The 20,886-nt window shown below is 43.3% G+C and overlaps 1 protein-coding gene across 3 annotated transcripts in view; it reads right to left on the bottom strand.

The window, feature by feature from the left end:
* Positions 1–928: 928 nt before the first annotated feature.
* The window catches only part of tmem232 (transmembrane protein 232), a 137,400-nt gene continuing 117,442 nt past the window's right edge, over positions 929–20,886 (bottom strand). For all 3 annotated transcript variants that reach the window (XM_087998699.1, XM_043710462.2, XM_087998700.1), the window contains one exon: positions 929–1,611. In XM_087998699.1, the coding sequence (XP_087854825.1) occupies positions 1,450–1,611 (162 nt within the window). In that variant the 3' untranslated portion in view covers positions 929–1,449. The remainder of the gene's footprint in view (positions 1,612–20,886) is intronic.

Raw genomic sequence — 20,886 nt, 5'->3', positions numbered from 1 at the left:
TTCAGTCCAAGGATTGCCTTTCACAATCTTGAACTTTTGACAATTGTAGAAGAAAAGTTTAACATCTCTGATAATGTATTTGCGCTATGCCAGGGTGATTAATAGTCTCACTAAATTGCAAATTGAGTGTGTATGGATGACTTTTACTTTCTGGTTCTGTCTCACAAGAGTAAGAATTGTCACAGACTGCTAAATGCGGTGAAAAACATAAAAACATCAAAAATACGAGTTGTGCAAAGACCTGATGTCAATTTGAAACATCCAGCATGTGTAGTCAAGCACTATGTGATCACATAAGGATCAAAAGCAGAGTTTATAAGGTGCATGCACACTTCCACGATAGCAACAACAACTTGCATTTAAAAAACAGCTTCAAAATAGGATGCATAAGCAAGCAAAATTTGAGAGATTGAGATTTATAAGGAGATATTCAGTCAGATGAACAAAAGCTTGGTCAAAGAGATATGTTTTAGGGAGAAAAATAAAGAGAGGTAGAGAAATGAAGAGATTCTGGAGATAGAATTCCAGTGCTTAGGGTTTTGGCAGCTGAAAACCTGGCCACCAATGTTGGAGTCATTAAAATAATGGTGCTCAAGAGGCCAGAATTGGAAAAGTGTAAATGTTTCAGAGGCTTGTGGTGCCAGAGGCAATTATAGAGATAGAAACAACAAGGCTATGAAGGGATTTGAAAACAAAATAAGAATTTTAAAAATTGTGGTATTCCTCAACCAGGAGCTGATGTGGGTGAATGAGGACTGGGATAATTAGTGAATGGGACTTGATGTGAGTTAGGAAAGAAACAGCAGAGATTTGGATAAGTTCAAATTTATGAAGGATATAAAATAGAAATCTGGCCAAGAACAGCTGGATTAGAAATAACGAAGACATGAGTCATGAATTTTTGACATGAATTTTGCAAGACATCTTCGTAGCTATGGACAAACAAATTATTTTTTTAATGACCACAGGAAAAACATAGAGGAACAATATAATAATGCAAATCAGTGTGCAACATTGATTTAAGACCTAAAAAAAAGTGTTTACAATGGCAAACTTACAGCTTGTGTTAAAATAAATAAGCCAGCAAATTGGAAATAATGGCAAATGGAATAATGATAACTTGATGATCTATCTTTTTAGCACTAGTACAGCTGTCTAGAACAGACATAGAAACACTCAAGAATAACCTTTAATAAAGATCTTAGATTACTGTAAAGCAGTATGTCTTTTATTAGGACATAAAATGTATTCATTAATAATAGCTGTTAAAAGAATTAGAAGTTGCACTTCCACTGTTGTCTTTTAACAAATTCTGACAATACCACAAACAAAATTGGGAAGTAAAAACAGTATTTCCATAGAAGACACTTCTCCCTCGCCAGGGGATGTTGTTTCTCTGATGGAGCAATAAATAATTTGGGTACTCGCCGTTATCCTTGAAATTTCCCATTAAGATGGAATTTCAGATAGGATTGACTTTTTGTGAAGTTTTTCCTCTTTCCTCTTTATCATCTCACTAAAATCTTCTGCCTCTATTTTCTGTTTCTCGTGGAGCTGCAGCTCCCGTTCTTTTTCTTTCTTTTTCATTTCTGCTTGCAACTCTTTTCTCCACTGTCAAATGAATAAACACATCAAAAGTGGCAGATATTATTTAAGCATGAAGAAATGCAAATGTAAACAAATTGATAAAGGCAATTTAGTTAATATGAGTATGGACATTGCTGAATTTGTTTAAACCTTTATGGGCAGATTACATTTGAAAGCATTCTGAGTGATGTGCAGGAACCTGAGGTGAAATTTTACAGTCTGAATTATGATATACTGTATTATGGAAGCTAAAGGTAATTTATGTGCAGAACTGGAATTGCTAAATGGAAAAAGGAGCTTACGTAAGAAATGTGAAACAAAATATAACACCAGGAAGTCAGACTGATCAGTCAAAAAGTAAGAACAGATGTTTATACATTGTAGATCCACCCGTACATACACACTCTGACATCAGCTCTTTCTCTGTTAATAAGACCAGACAGCAAGTGGGTATATGTCACAAATACCTGACATTGAGGTAGAAGAATCACATGACCTGATGCACAAGGCATCACAACCGTCAAGAAGAGGCTTAATGGATCTGCTGAACTTTTTCCATCTGATGCATCTGACTAGTTCATGAATTCTCCATTATGTTTAATCTTCACGTATTACTCTGAGCCAAAGTGCATTTGTAGGACTAGAGTGGAAGTGTCATACTTCATTAAATTACCCTCTCAAACTTTGTTATGGTAAGGAAGAGTTGCACTAAATATTCAAGAGATTCTCGTGGTGAGTTGTTGTCCATTGGAAAGTCCGGGTATAAATGAACAGTTGAGAGATCATGAAACCTTTCAGTAGAACAAAGAATTGAGCAAAAGGGATTTCATATTGTCTTGGGGAGGTAGAATTTGAACAACTTTGCCCTCAAGGAAGAGATGCATTTCTATTACACACAAACACAAATAAAGAGCAGATATAGGCTATGCGCTCATCAAATCTTTGCCTGATCTGATTGTGGCCCAAACTCTGCTTTCTTGCTACCCCTCGTACCTTTTAATTCCCTTGTTGATCAAGAATCTATCTACCTCTGCTTTAGAAACATTCAATGACTCCATTTCTAATATTCTCAGGGGAAGAGAATTCCATGGACTGATGGCCTTCAGAGAAAAAAAAACTCTTCTCATCTCCAAATAAAAAGAGACAGCCTTTATTTTTGAACAGTGTCAAAAATGTGTTGCTGGAAAAGCGCAGCAAGTCAGGCAGCATCCAAGGAACAGGAGAATCGAAGTTTCGGGCATAAGCTCTTCTTCAGGAGGGCTGAAGAAGCCCTGAAGAAGCACTTATGCCCGAAACGTCGATTCTCCTGTTCCTTGGATGCTGCCTGACCTGCTGCGCTTTTCCAGCAACACATTTTCAGCTCTGATCTCCAGCATCTGCAGTCCTCACTTTCTCCTCTTTTGAACAGTGTCCCCTAGTTCCAGATTCTCCCATTAGGGGAAACATCTGTTGACAGTCTATCCTGTCAAGTCACCTCAGGAACTTAAATGTTTTCATGGGCTTGGCATGAAATCTCAATTACCCCACTCCTCCCATTTCACACAAGCTTGTTTTTCTGTTGTGAATTTTTATACATTCTGTGTACATCATTATTTTTGCTGTTATCCATCTTTGACTTCATAAATTCAGGCAGCCTGAAGCTTTTACTATATTCTCAGAACACATTTTCTATGGAATAGCAACACAGATGGAAAGGCAAGTTGTAAGAAAGATGCAGTTTCCTGAAAGATATTGATAGGTTAAGTAAGTGGATACAATGTTGGCAAATTAAGTATAATGTGAGAAAATGCGAAGTTGTTCATTTTGAAGTGTAGAACAAAAGGACAGCTAGTGAGGGTAAGAATAGAAGGATAGAGCAGAAGGATGCATGAGTCAGGGGCTGGTGCAGGGGAGAAGGGTTCACATTTTTGGATCATTGGAATGACTTCGGGGGTAGAAGTGAAAATGTGTTGCTGGAAAAGCGCAGCAGGTCAGGCAGCATCCAAGGAGCAGGAGAATCGACGATTCGGGCATGAGCCCTTCTTCAGGGCTCATGCCCGAAACGTCGATTCTCCTGCTCCTTGGATGCTGCCTGACCTGCTGCGCTTTTCCAGCAACACATTTTCAGCTTTGATCTCCAGCATCTGCAGTCCTCACTTTCTCCTCTGGGATAGAAGTGACCTGTATAATAAGACAACTACATCTGAATTGGAAGGTGACTAATATATGGCAGGGAGATTTGCTAGAGTTGCTCGGGAGGATTTAAACGAGTAAGGTGAGGGGTAGAACCCAGGGAGATAGTGAGGAAAGAGACCAGTCTGAGACTGGTACAGTTGGTAAAATGAGCAAGTCAAACAGTCAGGGCAGGCAGAAACAAAGCAGAGAATGAGGTGGGACTGATAAAGTTGAACTGCATTTATTTCAATGCAAGAGGCCTAACATGGAAAGCAGATGAACTCAGGGCACGGTTAGAAACATGGGACTGGGATATCTTAGCAATTACAGAGTCTTGGCTCAGGGATGGACAGAACTGGGAGCTTAGTGTTCCAGGATACAAATGCTATAGAAAAAATAGAAAGAGGGGCAACAGAGGAGGGGGAGTTGCATTTTTGGTAAGGGATAACATTATGGCTATACTTTAGGGAGGATATTCCTGGGAATAGATCCAGGGAAGTTATTTGGGTGGAATTGAGAAATAAGAAAAGGATGATCATCTTATTGCGATTGTACTATAGACCCCCCAATGGTCAGCGAAAAATTGAGAAACCAATTTGGAGGGGAGATGTCAGTTATCTGTAAGAATAATAGATTGGCAAAGCTAGGGGATTTTAACTTTCCAAACATAGATTGGGACTGGCATAGTGTTAAGGGCTTGGATGGAGAGGAGTTTCTTAAATGTGCACAAGAAAATTTTCAGATTCAATAAGTGGATGTACTGACTAAAGAAGGTGCAAAACTTGACCTTCTCTTGGGAAATAAGGCAGGGCAAGTGACTGAGGTGTCAGTGAGGAGCACTTTGGGGCAAGCGACCATAATTCTATTAGTTTTAAAATAGTGATGGAAAAGAATAGACAGGATCTAAAAGTTAAAATTCTAACTTGGGAAGGCCAATTTTGATGGTATAAGGCAAGAACAGTGACTTAGTGGTTAGCACTGCTGCCTCACAGCACCAGGGACCCGGGTTCAATTCTAGCCTCAGGCAGCTGTCTGTGTGGAGTTTGCATATTTTCCCCATGTCTGTATGTGTTTCGTCCGAGTACTGCGGTTTCCTCCCACAGTCCAAGGACATACAGGTTAGGTGAATTGGCCATGCAAAATTGCCCACAATGTTCAGAGATGTGTAGGTTATGTGCATTAGTCAGGGGTAAATGAGAGTAATAGAGTAGGGCATGGGGTCTGGGTGGATTACTCTTCAGAGGGTCGGTGTGGACTTGTTGGGCCAAAATATCCTGTTTCCATACTGTAAAGATTCTATGATTCAAAGTTTCAAAAGTTGATTGGGGGCAGATCTTCACAGGTAAAGGGATAGCTGGAAAATGGGAAGCCTTCAAAAATGAGATAACGAGTCCAAAGGCAGTATATACCTGTTAAGGTGAAAGGAAAGGCTGGTAGGTATAGGGAATGCTGGGCGACTACAGAAATTAAGGCTTTGGTTAAAAAAAAACAATGTCAGGTATAGACAGCAGAAATCGAGGGAATCCTTAGAAGAGTATCAAGGCAGTAGGAGTATACTTAAGAGGGAAATTAGGAGGGCAAAAAAGGGGACAGGAAATAGTTTTGGCAAATAGGGGTTAAGGAGGATCCAAAAAAGTTTTATAAACACATTAAGGACAAAAGGGTAACTAGCAACGAAACAGGAACCCTCAAAGATCAACAAGGTAGCCTATATATGGAACTGCAGGAGACGGGGGAGATGCTAAACAATTATTTTGCATCAATATTTACTGTGGAGAAGGACATGGAAGATATGGAATGTGGGGGAATAGAGAAATGCCCATATTACAGAGGAGGAGATGCTGGATTTCTTAAAATGCATAAAGGTGGATAAAGCCCCATGACCTGATCAGATGTACCCTAGAACTCTGTGGGAAGCTAGGGAAGTGATTGCTGTGCCGTTTGCTGAGATATTTGTATCATTGATAGCCACAGGTGAGGTATCGGAAGATTGGAGGTTGGCTAATGTGCTAATATTTAAGAAAGGTGGTAAGAAAAAGCCAGGGAACTATAGACCAGTGAGCCTGACATCAGTGGTGGGCAAGTTGTTGGAGAGAATCCTGATAGACAGGATTTTACATGCATTTGGAAAGGCAAGGACTGATTAGGGATAGTCAACATGGCTCATCAACTTAATTGAACTTTTGAAGAATTAACAAAGAAGGTTGATGAGGGCAGAGCTGTTGACATTGTCTATATGAAATTCAGTAAGGTCTTTGATAAGGTTCCTCATGGTAGATTGGTCAGCAAGGTTAGATCGCATTGAATGCAAGGAGAACTTGCCATTTGATACGGAGCTGGCTCAAAGGTAGAAGACAGAAGGTGGAAGTGGAGGGTTGCTTTTTAGACTGGAGGTCTGTGACCAGTGGTGTGCCACAAGGATCGGTGCTGGGTCCACTACTTTTCATCACTTATATAAATTATTTGAATGTGAGCATAAGAGGAATAGCTAGTAAGTTTGCAGATGACACCAAAGTTGGAGATGTAGTGAACTGCGAAGAAGGTTACCTCAGAGTACAACAGGATCTTGATCAGATAGGCCATTCGGCTAGGGAGTGGCAGATGGAGTTTAATTTAGATAAATGTAGCGTGTTTCATTTTGAAAAGGCAAATCAGGGCAGGACTTATACATTTAATGGTAATGTCCTAGGGAGTGTTGCTGAACAAAAAGCATTTGGAGTGCAGGTTCAATGCTCCTTGAAAGTGGAGTCGCAGATAGATCGGATAATGAAGAAGGCATTTGGTATGCTTTCTTCTATTGGTCAGAGCATTGAGTATAGGATTTGGGAGGTCATGTTGCTGCTGTATAGGACATTGGATAGGCCACTTTTGGAATATTGTATGTAATTGTGCTCTCCCTCCTGTAGGAAGGATATTATGAAATGTGAAAGGTTGGATTATAAATCATTGGATAAACATATGGATGATAATGGAATACTATAGGTTAGATGAGCTTCGGATTGGTTTCACAGGTTGGCGACGGAGGGCCAAAGGGCCTGTACTGCACTAAAATGTTCTATGTTCTATTTATCTTCCAAGTCACTTTAGCATATGTTTATGAAGGTGTTGTGCTTTGAATTTCATCGGTTCAGGTTTCTTCAGTTAACGTGTAAGTGGGTATGCTGCTCATTGGCGGTCTGATTGTGTTTATTGGAAATATTGCTGATTCTTACAATTTTAAATTTCTTCAGCATTGATCCTCGTGACCGGTTGTCTCGTGACTAGTTATTCCTTGATAGTGATTTCTCAAATTTAAGTAGCTTGATTCCTTCTGCCAAAATATGTATTCCTGCTCAAGAATGAGAATTCTTGACTGTGAAGTAAATGTATGTTCTCTACTATCTGACACCCTTTGTGCTGCAAAGTTGCTCCCTCTATACCCTTAAATACTGTTGTTCCTGGATCATGAAGTTGCATTCCTGCATGCCGTAAACTGTGTTTTTTTAACCATGGTAACATCATGGTGACATTTGTCCTTGTATTGATCTGAAAATTAGTGAACTGAAATTAGTGACATAAATGTACTCTTGTTAAAAATGTTTCGTCTGCACAATCTAGTTCCCTTAGAAATATCTTTGGCTTTTCTTATACTGCAAGCTGCGCTTTCACATGGACCTCTTGTTGCTCTATAGCTACATTCTCTTTTGGCACATTTTCTAAAAGTGACCCATTGTTTTACAGATGAACTGTATTTTTTCCTAAATTAGCAGGGCACTGCTAATGCCTATAAGGTTTCTTTGCTCCATAGCACTGTCAATGATTGTTAGTATCTGGTCTCTGTCTTATTTGGTGTACTGATTTCTCTTATGTGTCTTGAGGAGCATTGTATTTTAAGAACTGAATAGGATCTGCTGATCTCCTGTGAAATGATTCATCTCTTTATCTTAGGTTTTATTTGTGCTGGGTCCGGACTCCTGAATCATCCATCATCTGAATGGTTTTCTTGAAAGTAAAGTCTTTTTTTGAATATATAAATCTGTCAAATGCCCATCAGCAATTTCAACAATCTGTCTCTTATGAACTCTGGCTTTAAATCTCCATGGTCACATTTTTCTACTAACCTGTAGAGATAATTAATTAAATGATTTATGGATTTCTATTTGCTGAATTCTATTAAATCTTGTTCTTTCAAGAATTTTATTTGTTCTAAGGTTAAAGTAGTTGTCAAATGCTTTCAGAATTCATTGAAAGAAGATGCAATTTCCTTTATACATTGGTGAACTACATCATTAGCTATATTCCTAAACATATTCAAAAATGTATTTACTTGTTCAGCTTTTGATTTAGAATCTAAGGTGGAACAAATCTTGCATCTTAAGAATTGTTTTTTTTTTCCAAGATATCCAATTCTGTGTTCTATTTGGTCCATTTCTGAAATTAAATCTTCCTGACAATATTATTTCTGTTGTCATGGATTCCTCAGGTGAATCTACTTTTTACTTGTTTCAAAGGCTTTTTTTTTACTTTGCAGTACAGCAATGCTGATGGTGGTTAATGCTCTCAGAGGAACTTCTGATATTTTTATGGACAACACAACAGATTCCTGCATTTTGCGAATAAAATTGATTATTCTCATCTTTTCATGAGTAAAATGGGTTATGCCCACTTTTTTCACAGTTTCTTTAGATTAATTCCTCAGTTTCCTTGGCAGTTTTACTGAATGAATCCCACTGCCTGTGGGTTTAATAACAATACTCATTCTCTTAAGGGCTTTATCTAATGAATATCACTCTCTGCAGCTCTATAAGATGAATTCCTGTCCTTTAATAGCTTTTTCTATATGATTTCTGCTGTCTGCAGCTCTAAACAATAATGCCTGTTGCTTTCATGGATCTTTCCTGTTGAGTTCCACTTGGTTTAAGTAACAGACCTCCTGTCTTTTTGTGGCCTTAATAGTCTCTTAATTTTCTTCTTCCATCAGATGTCCTCTGCTTAGCTTTACAGATTTCAACTTTATCACTTTAATCGGAGCTTTGCAACATGTCTGTGTTTGTAACCTTGTTTTAAAGTGCTTCTATAGCTTCCGATTTTTTTTAATGCAATTGTGCTTCATGGTGAACATTCACTACGATGGTCATGCTCTATCTGATCTACATGTGTACCCTGCTTATTTCTTGTTTTCTAGCCAGTAAACTGTGTCATTTTCTTAAAGTTTTACCCTTATCCACCAGGGATTTTAACTTTACTCACAGAGCCACTGATGTTTGCTCTCCATGTGAACCTTGATGTGGTATCATTCCTATAGTCACTGGCACTTGACGTAACTGCCTTGGTGTGACGAGAGCTCCAGTGTCATTGAATTCCTCGTTCAGTCTGGCTGTTGTGGCCCTCTTATATCTGAAATTCTTTTTGGGCACTGACTGTGCATTCTGTCCTGTTGAATCTTGTTACGGGCTGTGAATGTTCTGATCTTACAGCTGCTGACTGCATGGGAAGATTTCTTAAAACTGTGTCTGAAGAGATCTTCAGATCTCCAATGCTATCAGCATTGTAGGAGGCAGTTAAATGGAGTCTGTACCACTTGTTATCATGTTGTAAGATGAAACCTCTCCACTGCTCATCACATTGTGGGAGCTATGAGGTAGATTCACTACCATCATCCACTTTCCTGATGGGGATCTAGGGTGAGGTGGGGGAAGGGAAAATGAGGAAACTGTTGAAGTCCACATTGATGCCCTGGGGTTGAAGTGTTCCGAGGCGGAAGATAAGGCGTTCTTCCTCCAGGCGTCTGGTGGTGAGGGAGCGGCGGTGAAGGAGGCCCAGGACCTCCATGTCCTCGGCAGAGTGGGAGGGGGAGTTGAAATGTTGGGCCACGCGGCGGTGTGGTTGATTGGTGCGGGTGTCCTGGAGATGTTCCCTAAAGTGCTCTTCTAGGAGGCGCCCAGTCTCCCTAATGTAGGGGAGACCGTATCGGGAGCAACGGATACAATAAATGATATTAATGGATGTGCAAGTGAAACTTTGATGGATGTGGAAGGCTCCTTTAGGGCCTTGGATAGAGGTGAGGGAGGAGGTGTGGGTGCAGGTTTTACAGTTCCTGCGGTGGCAGGGGAAAGTGCCAGGATGGGAGGGTGGGTTGTAGGGGGGCGTGGACCTGACCAGGGAGTCACGGAGGGAACGGTCTTTGCGGAAGGCGGAAAGGGGTGGGGAGGGAACTATATCCCTGGGCTGCCTTCAGGGCTGCCTTCACCGCTGCTCCCTCACCACCAGACGCCTGGAGGGAGAACGCCTCATCTTCCGCCTCGGAACACTTCAACCCCAGGGCATCAATGTGGACTTCAACAGTTTCCTCATTTCCCCTTCCCCCACCTCACCCTAGTTCTAAACTTCCAGCTCAGCACTGTCCCCATGACTTGTCTGGACTTGTCCTACCTGCCTACCTCCTTTTCCACCTATCCACTCCACCCTCTCCTCCCTGACCTATCACCTTTGTGGGCGGCACGGTGGCACAGTGGTTAGCACTGCTGCCTCACAGCGCCAGAGACCCGGGTTCAATTCCTGACTCAGGCGACTGACTGTGTGGAGTTTGCACATTCTCCCCGTGTCTGCGTGGGTTTCCTCCGGGTGCTCCGGTTTCCTCCCACAGTCACAAAGATGTGCGGGTTAGGTGAATTGGCCATGCTAAATTGCCCATAGTGTTAGGTTAAAGGGGGTAAATGTAGGGATATGGGTGGGTTGCGCTTCGGCGGGTCGGTGTGGACTTGTTGGGCCGAAGGGCCTGTTTCCACACTGTAAGTAATCTAATCTAATCTAAACCTTCATCCCCTCCCCCACTCACCGATTGTACTCTATGCTACTTTCTCCCCACCCCCACCCTCCTCTAGCTTATCTCTCCATGCTCCAGCCTCACTGCCTTTATTCCTGATGAAGGGCTTTTGCCCGAAACGTCGATTTCGAAGCTTCTTGGATGCTGCCTGAACTGCTGTGCTCTTCCAGCACCACTAATCCAGAATCAGGTTTCCAGCATCTGCAGTCATTGTTTTTACCTCGTTGATTTTAACCCTACTGCGAATCCTCTTGCAAGGATGCCTGCCTTGAAGAAGTTTTCCTCCTCTCTCTACAAGAATCTCAGGGAGTCCCTCTCCCACTGCAACTCCCAGGTCATTTCCTCTGCCCTGAAGCTCTTCAACCATCTCATGAAACAAAAACGCTACCACAGCCACATTTGCTTCCTCAGTGCCTGCCTCCGTAACCAACTCATCCCACACGGACTCCGTACCATCTTTAAACCAGCAGAGTTCGAACCCGAATAGGACAAACAGTACAGACTACAGATTCAAAAACACCAGCAACAGTTCTTCTTCAAGATCCTCCACTCCACGCTTGCAGCAATGCACCGGCACCTAACCTCTCTACAGTCAGCCCTGCCTCAGCTGAGGGCCACACTGTCTCAGAATTGCAAAGGACACACTCTGTACTACATCCTCAGGAGAATTCATACTTTCAGCAAACAGTATTTCAATTCCATCTCAGACATCAAAAACTGTATGTACAACAAACTTTTATCCACCCACCTCCATAACCAGCGCTCCTCAAACATTCCAGAAGATTCCCCTGGCCTCGGAACCTATTCCGCCATTAGCCATGCGGCTGATGCAGCTGCCACCCCCACGCTGATTGATGATGTCACTTCCGCCCCCATCATGGCCACTCCCACAACCACTTTCACCCCTCACAATTCCTCATGCATCACATGTGACATCACTTCTGCCCCTCACATCATCACTGATGCCACATGCTCAGTGACTGCCGCCACCCCTACTGCCGGTGTCACCACCACTTCTGCCCCCATCAGCGCCACTCACCTGCATTCTGCTGACATGCCCCCCACAGACCCCACTGTCACAATCCCCACCCCCCAGAACCCCGAGGGGAACACTACCCCTGCTCATGACTCCACCCCCATTCCCCCCACCATCACACCCAATGCAGTTACAGGTTCCGCCCCCACTCCCAGCTCTACACCCACATCAGATCCCAGCTCCCAGCCCTGCCGAGGTTTCACCATTCCCCCTAGACCTCTCCCTCACTGAGGACGAACGATCAGTCCACAGCAAAGGACTCACCTTCAACCTCCTCCGTCCACGCATCAATGAATTTAATACACGCCGTGACATCAAACAATTCTTCCGTCGCCTCCGCCTCCGAGCTTACTTTCACAATCAGGACTCCCGCCCACCTTCCGAGGACCCCTTCGCCCACCTCCAACACACTGCATCCACCTGGACACCCCGCGCTGGCCTATTACCTGCCCTCGACCTCTTCATTTCCAACTGCCGCCGGGACATTAACCGCCTCAACCTGTCTACCTCCCTTCCCCACATCAACCTCTTACCCTCACAATGCGCAGCCCTCCAATCCCTCTGCTCCAATCCCAACCTCACCATCAAGCCAGCGGATAAAGGGGGTGCAGTGGTAGTCTGGCGCACTGACCTCTACACCGCTGAAGCCAAACGTCAACTTGAGGACACCTCTTCCTACTGCTCCCTCGACCATGACCCCACCCCCCATCACCAAACCTTCATCTCCCAGACCATACAGAACCTCATCACCTCAGGAGATCTCCCACCCACAGCTTCCAACCTCATAGTCCGGGAACCCCGCACTGCCCGGTTCTACCTCCTTCCCAAGATCCACAAGCCTGACCACCCTGGCCGACCCATTGTCTCAGCATGCTCCTGCCCCACTGAACTCATCTCTACCTACCTCGACACTGGCCTATTCCCCCCTAGTCCAGGAACCCCACATACGTTCGAGACACCACCCAAGCCCTCCACCTCCTCCAAGACTTCCGTTTCCCCGGCCCCCAACGCGTCATCTTCACCATGGATATCCAATCCCTCTACACCTCCATCCGCCATGACCAGGGCCTCCAAGCCCTCCGTTTTTTCCTCTCCAGACGTCCCCAACAGTACCCTTCCACCGACACTCTCATTCGTTTGGCCGAACTGGTCCTCACGCTTAACAATTTCTACTTTGAATCCCACTTCCTCCAGACCAAAAGGGTAGCCATGGGCACACGAATGGGCCCCAGCTATGCCTGTCTCTTTGTTGGCTATGTAGAGCAGTTGATCTTCCGTAATTACATCGGCACCACTCCCCACCTCTTCCTCCACTACATTGATGACTGCATTGGCGCCACCTCGTGCTCCCGACAGGAGGTTGTGCAATTCATAAACTTCACCATCACATTCCACCCTGACCTTAAATTAATCTGGACCATCTCTGACACCTCCGTCCCCTTCCTGGACCTTTTCATCTCCATTACCGACTTGACACTGACATTTTTTACAAACCCACCGACTCCCCCAGCTACCTGGATTACACCTCTTCCCATGCTACCTCTTGCAAAAATGCCATCCCGTATTCCCAATTCCTCCGCCTCCGCTGGATCTGCTCCCAGGAGGACCAGTTCCACCACAGAACACACCAGATGGCCTCCTCCTTTAGAGACCGCAATTTCTCTTCCCACGTGGTTAAAGATGCTCTCCAACACATCTCGTCTACATCCCGCACCTCCGCCCTCAGACCCCACCCTTCAACCTTAACAAGGACAGAACGCCCCTGGTGCTCACCTTCCATCCTACCAACCTTCGCATAAACTAAATCATCCGCCGACATTTCCACCACCTCCAAACAGACCCCACCACCAGGGATATATTTCCCTCCCCACCCCTTTCCACCTTCCGCAAAGACCGTTCCCTCCGTGACTACCTGGTCAGGTCCACGCCCCCCTTCAACCCACCCTCCCATCCTGGCACTTTCCTCTGCCACCACAGGAACTGTAAAACCTGCACCCACACCTCCTCCCTCACCTCTATCCAAGGCCCTAAAGGAGCCTTCCACATCCATCAAAGTTTTACTTGCACATCCACTAATATCATTTATTGTATCCGTTGCTCCCGATGCGGTCTCCTCTACATTGGGGAGACTGGGTGCCTCTTAGCACAGTGCTTTAGGGAACATCTCCGGGACACCCGCACCAATCAACCACACCGCCCTGTGGCCCAACATTTCAACTCCCCCTCCCACTCTGCCGAGGACATGGAGTCCTGGGCCTCCTTCACTGCCGCTCCCTCACCACCAGACGCCTAGAGGAAGAACGCCTCATCTTCCGCCTCAGAACACTTCAACCCCAGGACATCAATGTGGACTTCTACAGTTTCCTCATTTCCCCTTCCCCCACCTCACCCTAGTTCTAAACTTCCAGCTCAGCACTGTCCCCATGACTTGTTCAGACTTGTCCTACCTGCCTATCTCTTTTTCCACCTATCCACTCCACCCTCTCCTCCTGACCTATCACCTTCATCCCCTCCCCCACTCACCGATTGTACTCTATGCTACTTTCTCCCCACCCCCACCCTCCTCTAGCTTATCTCTCCACGCTCCAGGCTCACTGCCTTTATTCCTGATGAAGGGCTTTTGCCCGAAACGTCGATTTCGAAGCTCCTTGGATGCTGCCTGAACTGGTGAGAAGAGGCTCCAGTCTTAAACAAGATGTAGTCTGTTGCATGGTAGCAACTAAGTACATGTTACATGGATATTATTACAAAGATTATGAGGAAGACCTAGATGGTAGATCTTACTCCCTTAAAACCTGAGCTGTTCTCCCACCATACGATATCATTGTGTGTGATATTTAAAGTATTCCTCAGCAATAACTTTTTCAGACCCTTATATCCTCATCCAACAAAGGTCACCTTTCATTCTTCTACCCCAATGAATACAGGTTCAGTCTTTTCAACCTTTCCTCATAAGGTATCTCAGGATGAAACTCAAGAGAGCTTGGGGACAAAGCGGAAAACTAAGCTACTATGTTTTATTTCCAAAATATGCAAAGTGTTTTTAAAGAAATTTTAGTAACAGAAGATCTCTCAAGCTGAACAACATACCAGCCAGTGTTGAGTTTAGACTAAAGGTAGTACTGACTAATAGCTACACTTGTGCAGGGCTTGCAAAATACCCAGTCCATCCTACTTTGGATAATATCAAAAAGATTTTGATAGTAGCCTTACTGACTCACTTGAATCCTGGCGCTATCCCTTTGGCAAAGACATTCCTGTAGAGTCAAAAATGTTCAATGGGTTCTGGCTGAAAACACAAGACAAATGCCAAAGAACAGCATGTCATGTTCAATGAAGGCATTTCAAGCGCTGTTGGAGTCTATCTTTTAATGAAAATTTAACTGAATTTGGAACAATATTTGAAGTCAGCGATGCCAGGAGACTTCCAAATCTTTTGTTTCCCCCCCAGAAAAGACAGTCTCAGAATGTCAACAGCATAATAAAATAAAACAGAAAGTAACTATGAGCATGGCAAAAAAAGGTCAGTTCACTATCATCAAAGTTAAAATTAATTGAAACCTCTGAAGTAATCATATGAAAGGAAAAGTATAGAATCATACAATCCCTACAGTGTGGAAACAGGTCATTCAATCCAACAAGCCCACACTGACCCTTTGAAGAGCATCCCACCCAGACCCATCCCCCTACCCTATCCCTGTAATCCTGCATTTCCCATGGCGAAGGCAGCTAACCGACACATCCTTGGAAACTGTAGGGTAATTTAGCATTGCCAATCCACCTAACATCGAACACAATCTTTGGATTGTGGCAGGAAACCAGAGTACAAACAAACATAGGAACTAGGAGCAGGAGCAGGAGTAGGCCATCTGGTCCTTCGAGCCTGCTCTGCCATTCAATAAGATCATGGCTGATCTTATCATGGCCTGAGCTCCACTTATCTGCCCTCTAACCGTAACCCTTAATTCCTTTATTGTTCAAAGAAAATCTGTCTTAGCTTTAAAAACATTTACTGAAGTAGCATATTACTTCACTGAGCAGGGAATCCCATCGATTTACAACCCTCTAAGTGAAGAAGTTCCTTTTCAAAACAGTCCTAAATCTGCTTCCCCTAATTTTGACGCTATGCCCTGTTGTCCTAGTTGAAACACCCTCTCTACTTCTATCTTATCTGTGCACTTCATAATTTTATATGTTTCTATAAGATTCCCCCTCATTCTTCTAAATTCCAATGAATATAACCCCAGTCTACTCAGTCTCCCACAGAAGCCACCCCCTCAACTCTGGAATCAACCCAGTGAACCTCCTCTGCACCCCCTTCTCCACCTTTTCTCAAGTATGGAGACCAAAACTGCACGCAGTACTCTGGGTGTAGCCTCACCAGCACCCTGTACAGCTGCAACATAACCTCCCTGCTTTTAACCTCAATCCCTTTAGCAATGAAGGACAAAATTCCATTTGACTTCCTAATTACCTGTTGTACCTGCAGACCAACCTTCTGTGATTCATGCACAAGGACACCCAGGCCCCATTGCATAGTAGCATGCTGCAACTTTTAACGGATGACTTCACATTTATTAACATTGTATTCCATCTGCCTACTCACTTAAAGTATCTATCTTCCTGCGCAAGATTTCACAGTCCTCTGCACACTTTGCTCTTCCACTCATCTTAGTGTCATCTGCAACCTTTGACACACTACACATGGGGGTCCCTATCATTTGTGTAAACTGTGAATAATTGTGGTCTCAACACTGATCCCTGAGGCACACCACTAGTCATTGATTGCCAACCAAAATAGCGCTCATTTATTTCCTCCCTCTGCTTACTGTTAGTCAACAAATCCTCTATCCATGCTAATACTTTCCCCCTAACACCATGCATCTTTATATTAAGCCTCTTATGTGGCACCTTGATGAAGGCCTTTTGGAAATGTAAGCACACTACATCTACTGGGTCCCCATTGTCCACTGTGCTCATAATGTCTTCACAAAATTGCAAAAGATTAGTTAAGCATGACCTGCCCTTCATGAACCCATGCTGCATCTGCGCAATGGGACAATTTCTATCTAGATGCCTTGCAATTTCTTCCTTGATAATAGACTCAAACATCTTCCCCACTACAGAAGTTAAGCTAACCGGAAAATTCCCAATCTTTTGTCTACTGCCCTTTTACTGAGTAGCATGGTGGCTCAGGGTTAGCACTGCTGCCTCACAGCACTAGGGACCCCAGGTTTGATTCCAGCCTCAGGCGACTGGCTGTGTGGAGTTTGCATATTCTCCCAGTATCTGTGTGGGTTTCCTCCCAGTGTTCCGGTTTCCTCCCACAGTCCAAAGGTGTGCAGGTTAGGTGAACTGGCCAATCAAAATTGTTCATAGTTTTCAGGGATATGTAGGTTAGATGCATTATTCATGGAAATGTAAAGTAATAGGGTAGGGTAATGGGTCTGGGTGGGATTCTCTTCGGAGGGTTGGTATGGATTTGTTGGGCCAAATCGCCTGATTCCACACTGTAGAGATTCTATTTCTAATTCTAAACAATGGCGTCACATTTGCTGTTTTCCAATCTGCTGGAACTGCCCCAGAGTCCAGCGAGTTTTGGAAAATTACAACAAGTGCACTTGCTATTTCTCTCTCCATCTCTTTTAGTACCATGGGATGCATTGCATCAGGGCCAGGAGACTTGTCTATCTTTAGCTCCATTAGCTTGTCCAACATTACCTCTTCCATGATAATGATTGTTTTCAGGTTCTCACCTACCATCGTCTCCTTGTCAATTACTGGCATGTTATTCAAGTCCTCCACTGTGAAGATATGTCACAAAAAACCAATTCAATGCCTTGGTCATTTCATTATATCCCATGACTAAATGCCCCTTCTCATCCTCTGAAGAACCAATGTTTACTTTAGCCATTCTTTTTCGTTTTATATATTTATAGAAACTTTTGCTATTTGTCTTTATATTCTGAGCTAGTTTTTTCTCATGTTCTATCTTACTTTTCTTATAGCCTTTTTTGTGGCTCTCTGTTCACCTTTAAAGCTTTCCCAATCTTCTAGTTTTCTGCTCAGTTTGGCCACTTTGTATGCCTTCTCTTTCAATTTGATAGCCTCCCTTATTTCCTTAGAGACCCATGGCAGATTACCTCTTTTCTTACAGTCCTTCCTTTTCACTGGAATATATTTATGCTGAGCAATTTGAAAAATTGCTTTGAAAGTCCTCCACTGCCTGTCAACTGTCCCATCATGAAGTATTTGTTTCCAGTTAGCCAACTCCTTCCTCAAGCTATTGTAGTCTCCCTTGTTTAAGCACAGTACCTTCACACTCTCCATCTGTATTCTAAATTCAACCATACTGTGATCGCTCCTTCCAAGAGGATTCCTAACTATGAGGTCATTAAGTATTCCTGTCTCATTACACAGGACAAGATCTAGGATAGCTTGCTCCCTCATCAGTTCCATTACATAATCTTCAAGAAAACTAGCATGGATACACCCAACAAACTCCTCCCCAACGCTACCCTGACCAAACTGGTCCCACCGATTGACATGTAGATTAAAATCCCCCATGATAATTGCCATACCATTTTTACAGGCATTAGTTATTTCTTTGTTTCTTGCCCGCCCATATGTGATGTTATTATTTGCTGTCCTGTAGACTACACCTATCTGACTTTTTTTCTTAGAATTTCTAATTTTCACCCAAATGGATTCAACCTTATTGTCCTTAGAACCTATATCAACTCTCAGTACCTCCCTGATGTCGTCTTTGAGTAGTGGGTGGCACAGTGGTTAGCACTACTGCCTCACAGTGCAAGAGACCGGTTCAATTCCCGCCTCAGGCAACCATCTGTGTGGAGTTTGCACATTCTCCCCGTGTCTGCGTGGGTTTCCTACAGGTGCTCTGGTTTCCACCCATAGTCCAAAAATGTGCAGGTTAGGTGAATTGGCCATGCTAAATTGCCCATTGTGTTAGGTGAAGGGGTAAATGGTCTGAGTGGGTTGCTCTTCGGAGGGTCGGTGTGGACTTGTTGGGCCAAAGGGCCTGTTTCCACATTGTAAGTAATCTAATCTAATCTAATCTAATCTAATCTAATCTAATCTAATCTAATCACCACCCCGTTACCTTCCTGTCTGTTCTTTCAAATAGTCTGATATCCATGCATATTTAACTCACAGTTGAGACCATCCTGTAACCGTGTCTCTGGAGGAAACCCACATAGACACGGGAGAACTTGCAAACTCGATACAGACAGTTGTCCAAGGGTGGATTCAAACCTGGGTCCCTGGCACTGTGAGGTAGCAGTGCTAACTCTAAACATGAGTTATAATCCAAAGTTAAGGATTATAAAACATGTTAAAGGAATATTATTGGGCTTTGTGTGTGGGAAATCATTTCTCATGAACTTGATTGAGTTTTTTGAACAAGTATCAAAGAGGATTGATGAAGGCAGAGTGGTAGACGTGATCTATATGGACTTCAGTAAGGCGTTCAACAAAGTTCCTCATGGAAGAGTGGTTAGCAAGGTTAGATCTCATGGAATACAGGAAGAACAGCCATTTGGATACAGAACTGGCTCAAAGTAGACGACAGAGGATGGTGGTGGAGGGTTGCTTTTCAGACTGGAGGCCTGTGACCAGTGGAGTGCCACAAGCTGGGTCCACTGCTTTTTGTCATTTATATAAATGATTTGGATGTGAACATAGGAGATATAGTCAGTAAGTTTGCAGATGACACCAAAATTGGAGTGTAGTGGACAGCGAAGAAGGATACCTCAGTGTACAATAGATCTTAATCAGATGGGCCAACGGGCCGAGGATTGGCAGATGGAGTTTAACTTAGATAAATGTGAGGTACTGCATTTTGGAAAAGCAAATCTTAGCAGGACTTATACGCTTAATGGTCCTAGGGAGTGTTGCTGAACAAAGAGACTTTGGAGTGCAGGTTCATAGTTCCTTGAAAATAGAGTTGCAGGTAGATAGGATAGTGATGAAGGCATTTGGTATGCTTTCCTTTATTGGTCAGAGTATTGAGTACAGGAGTTGGGAGGTCATGTTGCAGCTGTACAGGACATTAGTTAGGCCGCTTTTGGAATATTGCATGCAATTCTAGTCTTCTTCCTATCAGAAGGATGCTGTGAAACTTGAAAGGGTTCAGAAAAGATTTACAAGGATGTTGCCGGGTTGGAGGATTTGAGCTACAGGGAGAGGCTGAATAGGCTGGGGCTGTTTTCCTTGGAGTGTCAGAGACTGAGGGGTGAACTTATAAAGGTTTATAAAATCATGAGGGGCATGGATAGGATAAATAGACAAAGTCCTTTCTGTGGGGTGGGGGAGTCCATCACAAGAGGACAAAGGTTTAGGGTGAGCGGGGAAAGATATAAAAGATACCTAAAGGGCAATGTTTTCACACAGAGGGTGGTGCGTACATGGAATGAGCTGCCAGAGGATGTGGTAGAGGCTAGTACAATTACAGCATTTAAAAGGCATCTGGATGGGTATATGAAAAGGAAGGGCTTAGAGGGATATGGACCAAGTGTTGGCAAATGGGACTGGATGAGGTTAGGATATCTGGTCGGCATGGATGGGTTGGACCACAGGGTCTGCTTCTATGCTGTGCATGTCTATGACTCTATGATTCTATAACTTATCTATTTAGCTTTGCTGGTTCACATCTGCAACTTTTAGAACATGTACGTGTTGAGAGAAAAGTAAGTAGTTGGTTAGCTGTAAGTAAAATATATATTATTAAAAATGTACATTACTAAAATCCCACACATTACAGAGAAATGTACTAACATCTCTGAATAAGTTGATCAGAAAAAAGTTTTTTTAAAATGACTCTTGCAAATACTTCAGAAGAATGGCTATATATCATAGTTCACTTGTGATATTTGGAAGATACCTTTTTTAAAATAACATCAAATGCAATATTAAATATTTATTTTACTGAGAGGTTACATGTCCTTTTGAAATTATGAATAATAGAACTCCAGCTTTCTTCGACAAAATGATCGAACATTGGGACAAGAATTAACTTATCAAAGAGCATCAGTATGGATTTATGTGGGCAAGTCATTTCTTATTAATCTCATTCAATTTTATAAGGAAATTATTATAAGCACGAGTAAGAAATTAGTTGCTGTCTAAATGGACTTCCAAAAGCTACGTCACAAGAAGAATAAATGAGAGTCTGGAATTGGAAACTTGGAGAAAATGATATGGATTTATGTTTGGTTAGGGGGCAGGTCAGGGACTTGGTTGTCTGTGTATTGTGTGTTGGTACAGGTGCCTTCAGGGATGATTA

This window comes from Chiloscyllium plagiosum, unplaced genomic scaffold (assembly GCF_037043375.1).
Source record: "Chiloscyllium plagiosum isolate Xiang-an unplaced genomic scaffold, Cpla_swu_hap1 HiC_scaffold_2, whole genome shotgun sequence".
In the NCBI taxonomy this organism is placed as follows: Eukaryota; Metazoa; Chordata; class Chondrichthyes; order Orectolobiformes; family Hemiscylliidae; genus Chiloscyllium; species Chiloscyllium plagiosum.
This window is presented reverse-complemented; position numbering and strand designations above follow the sequence as displayed.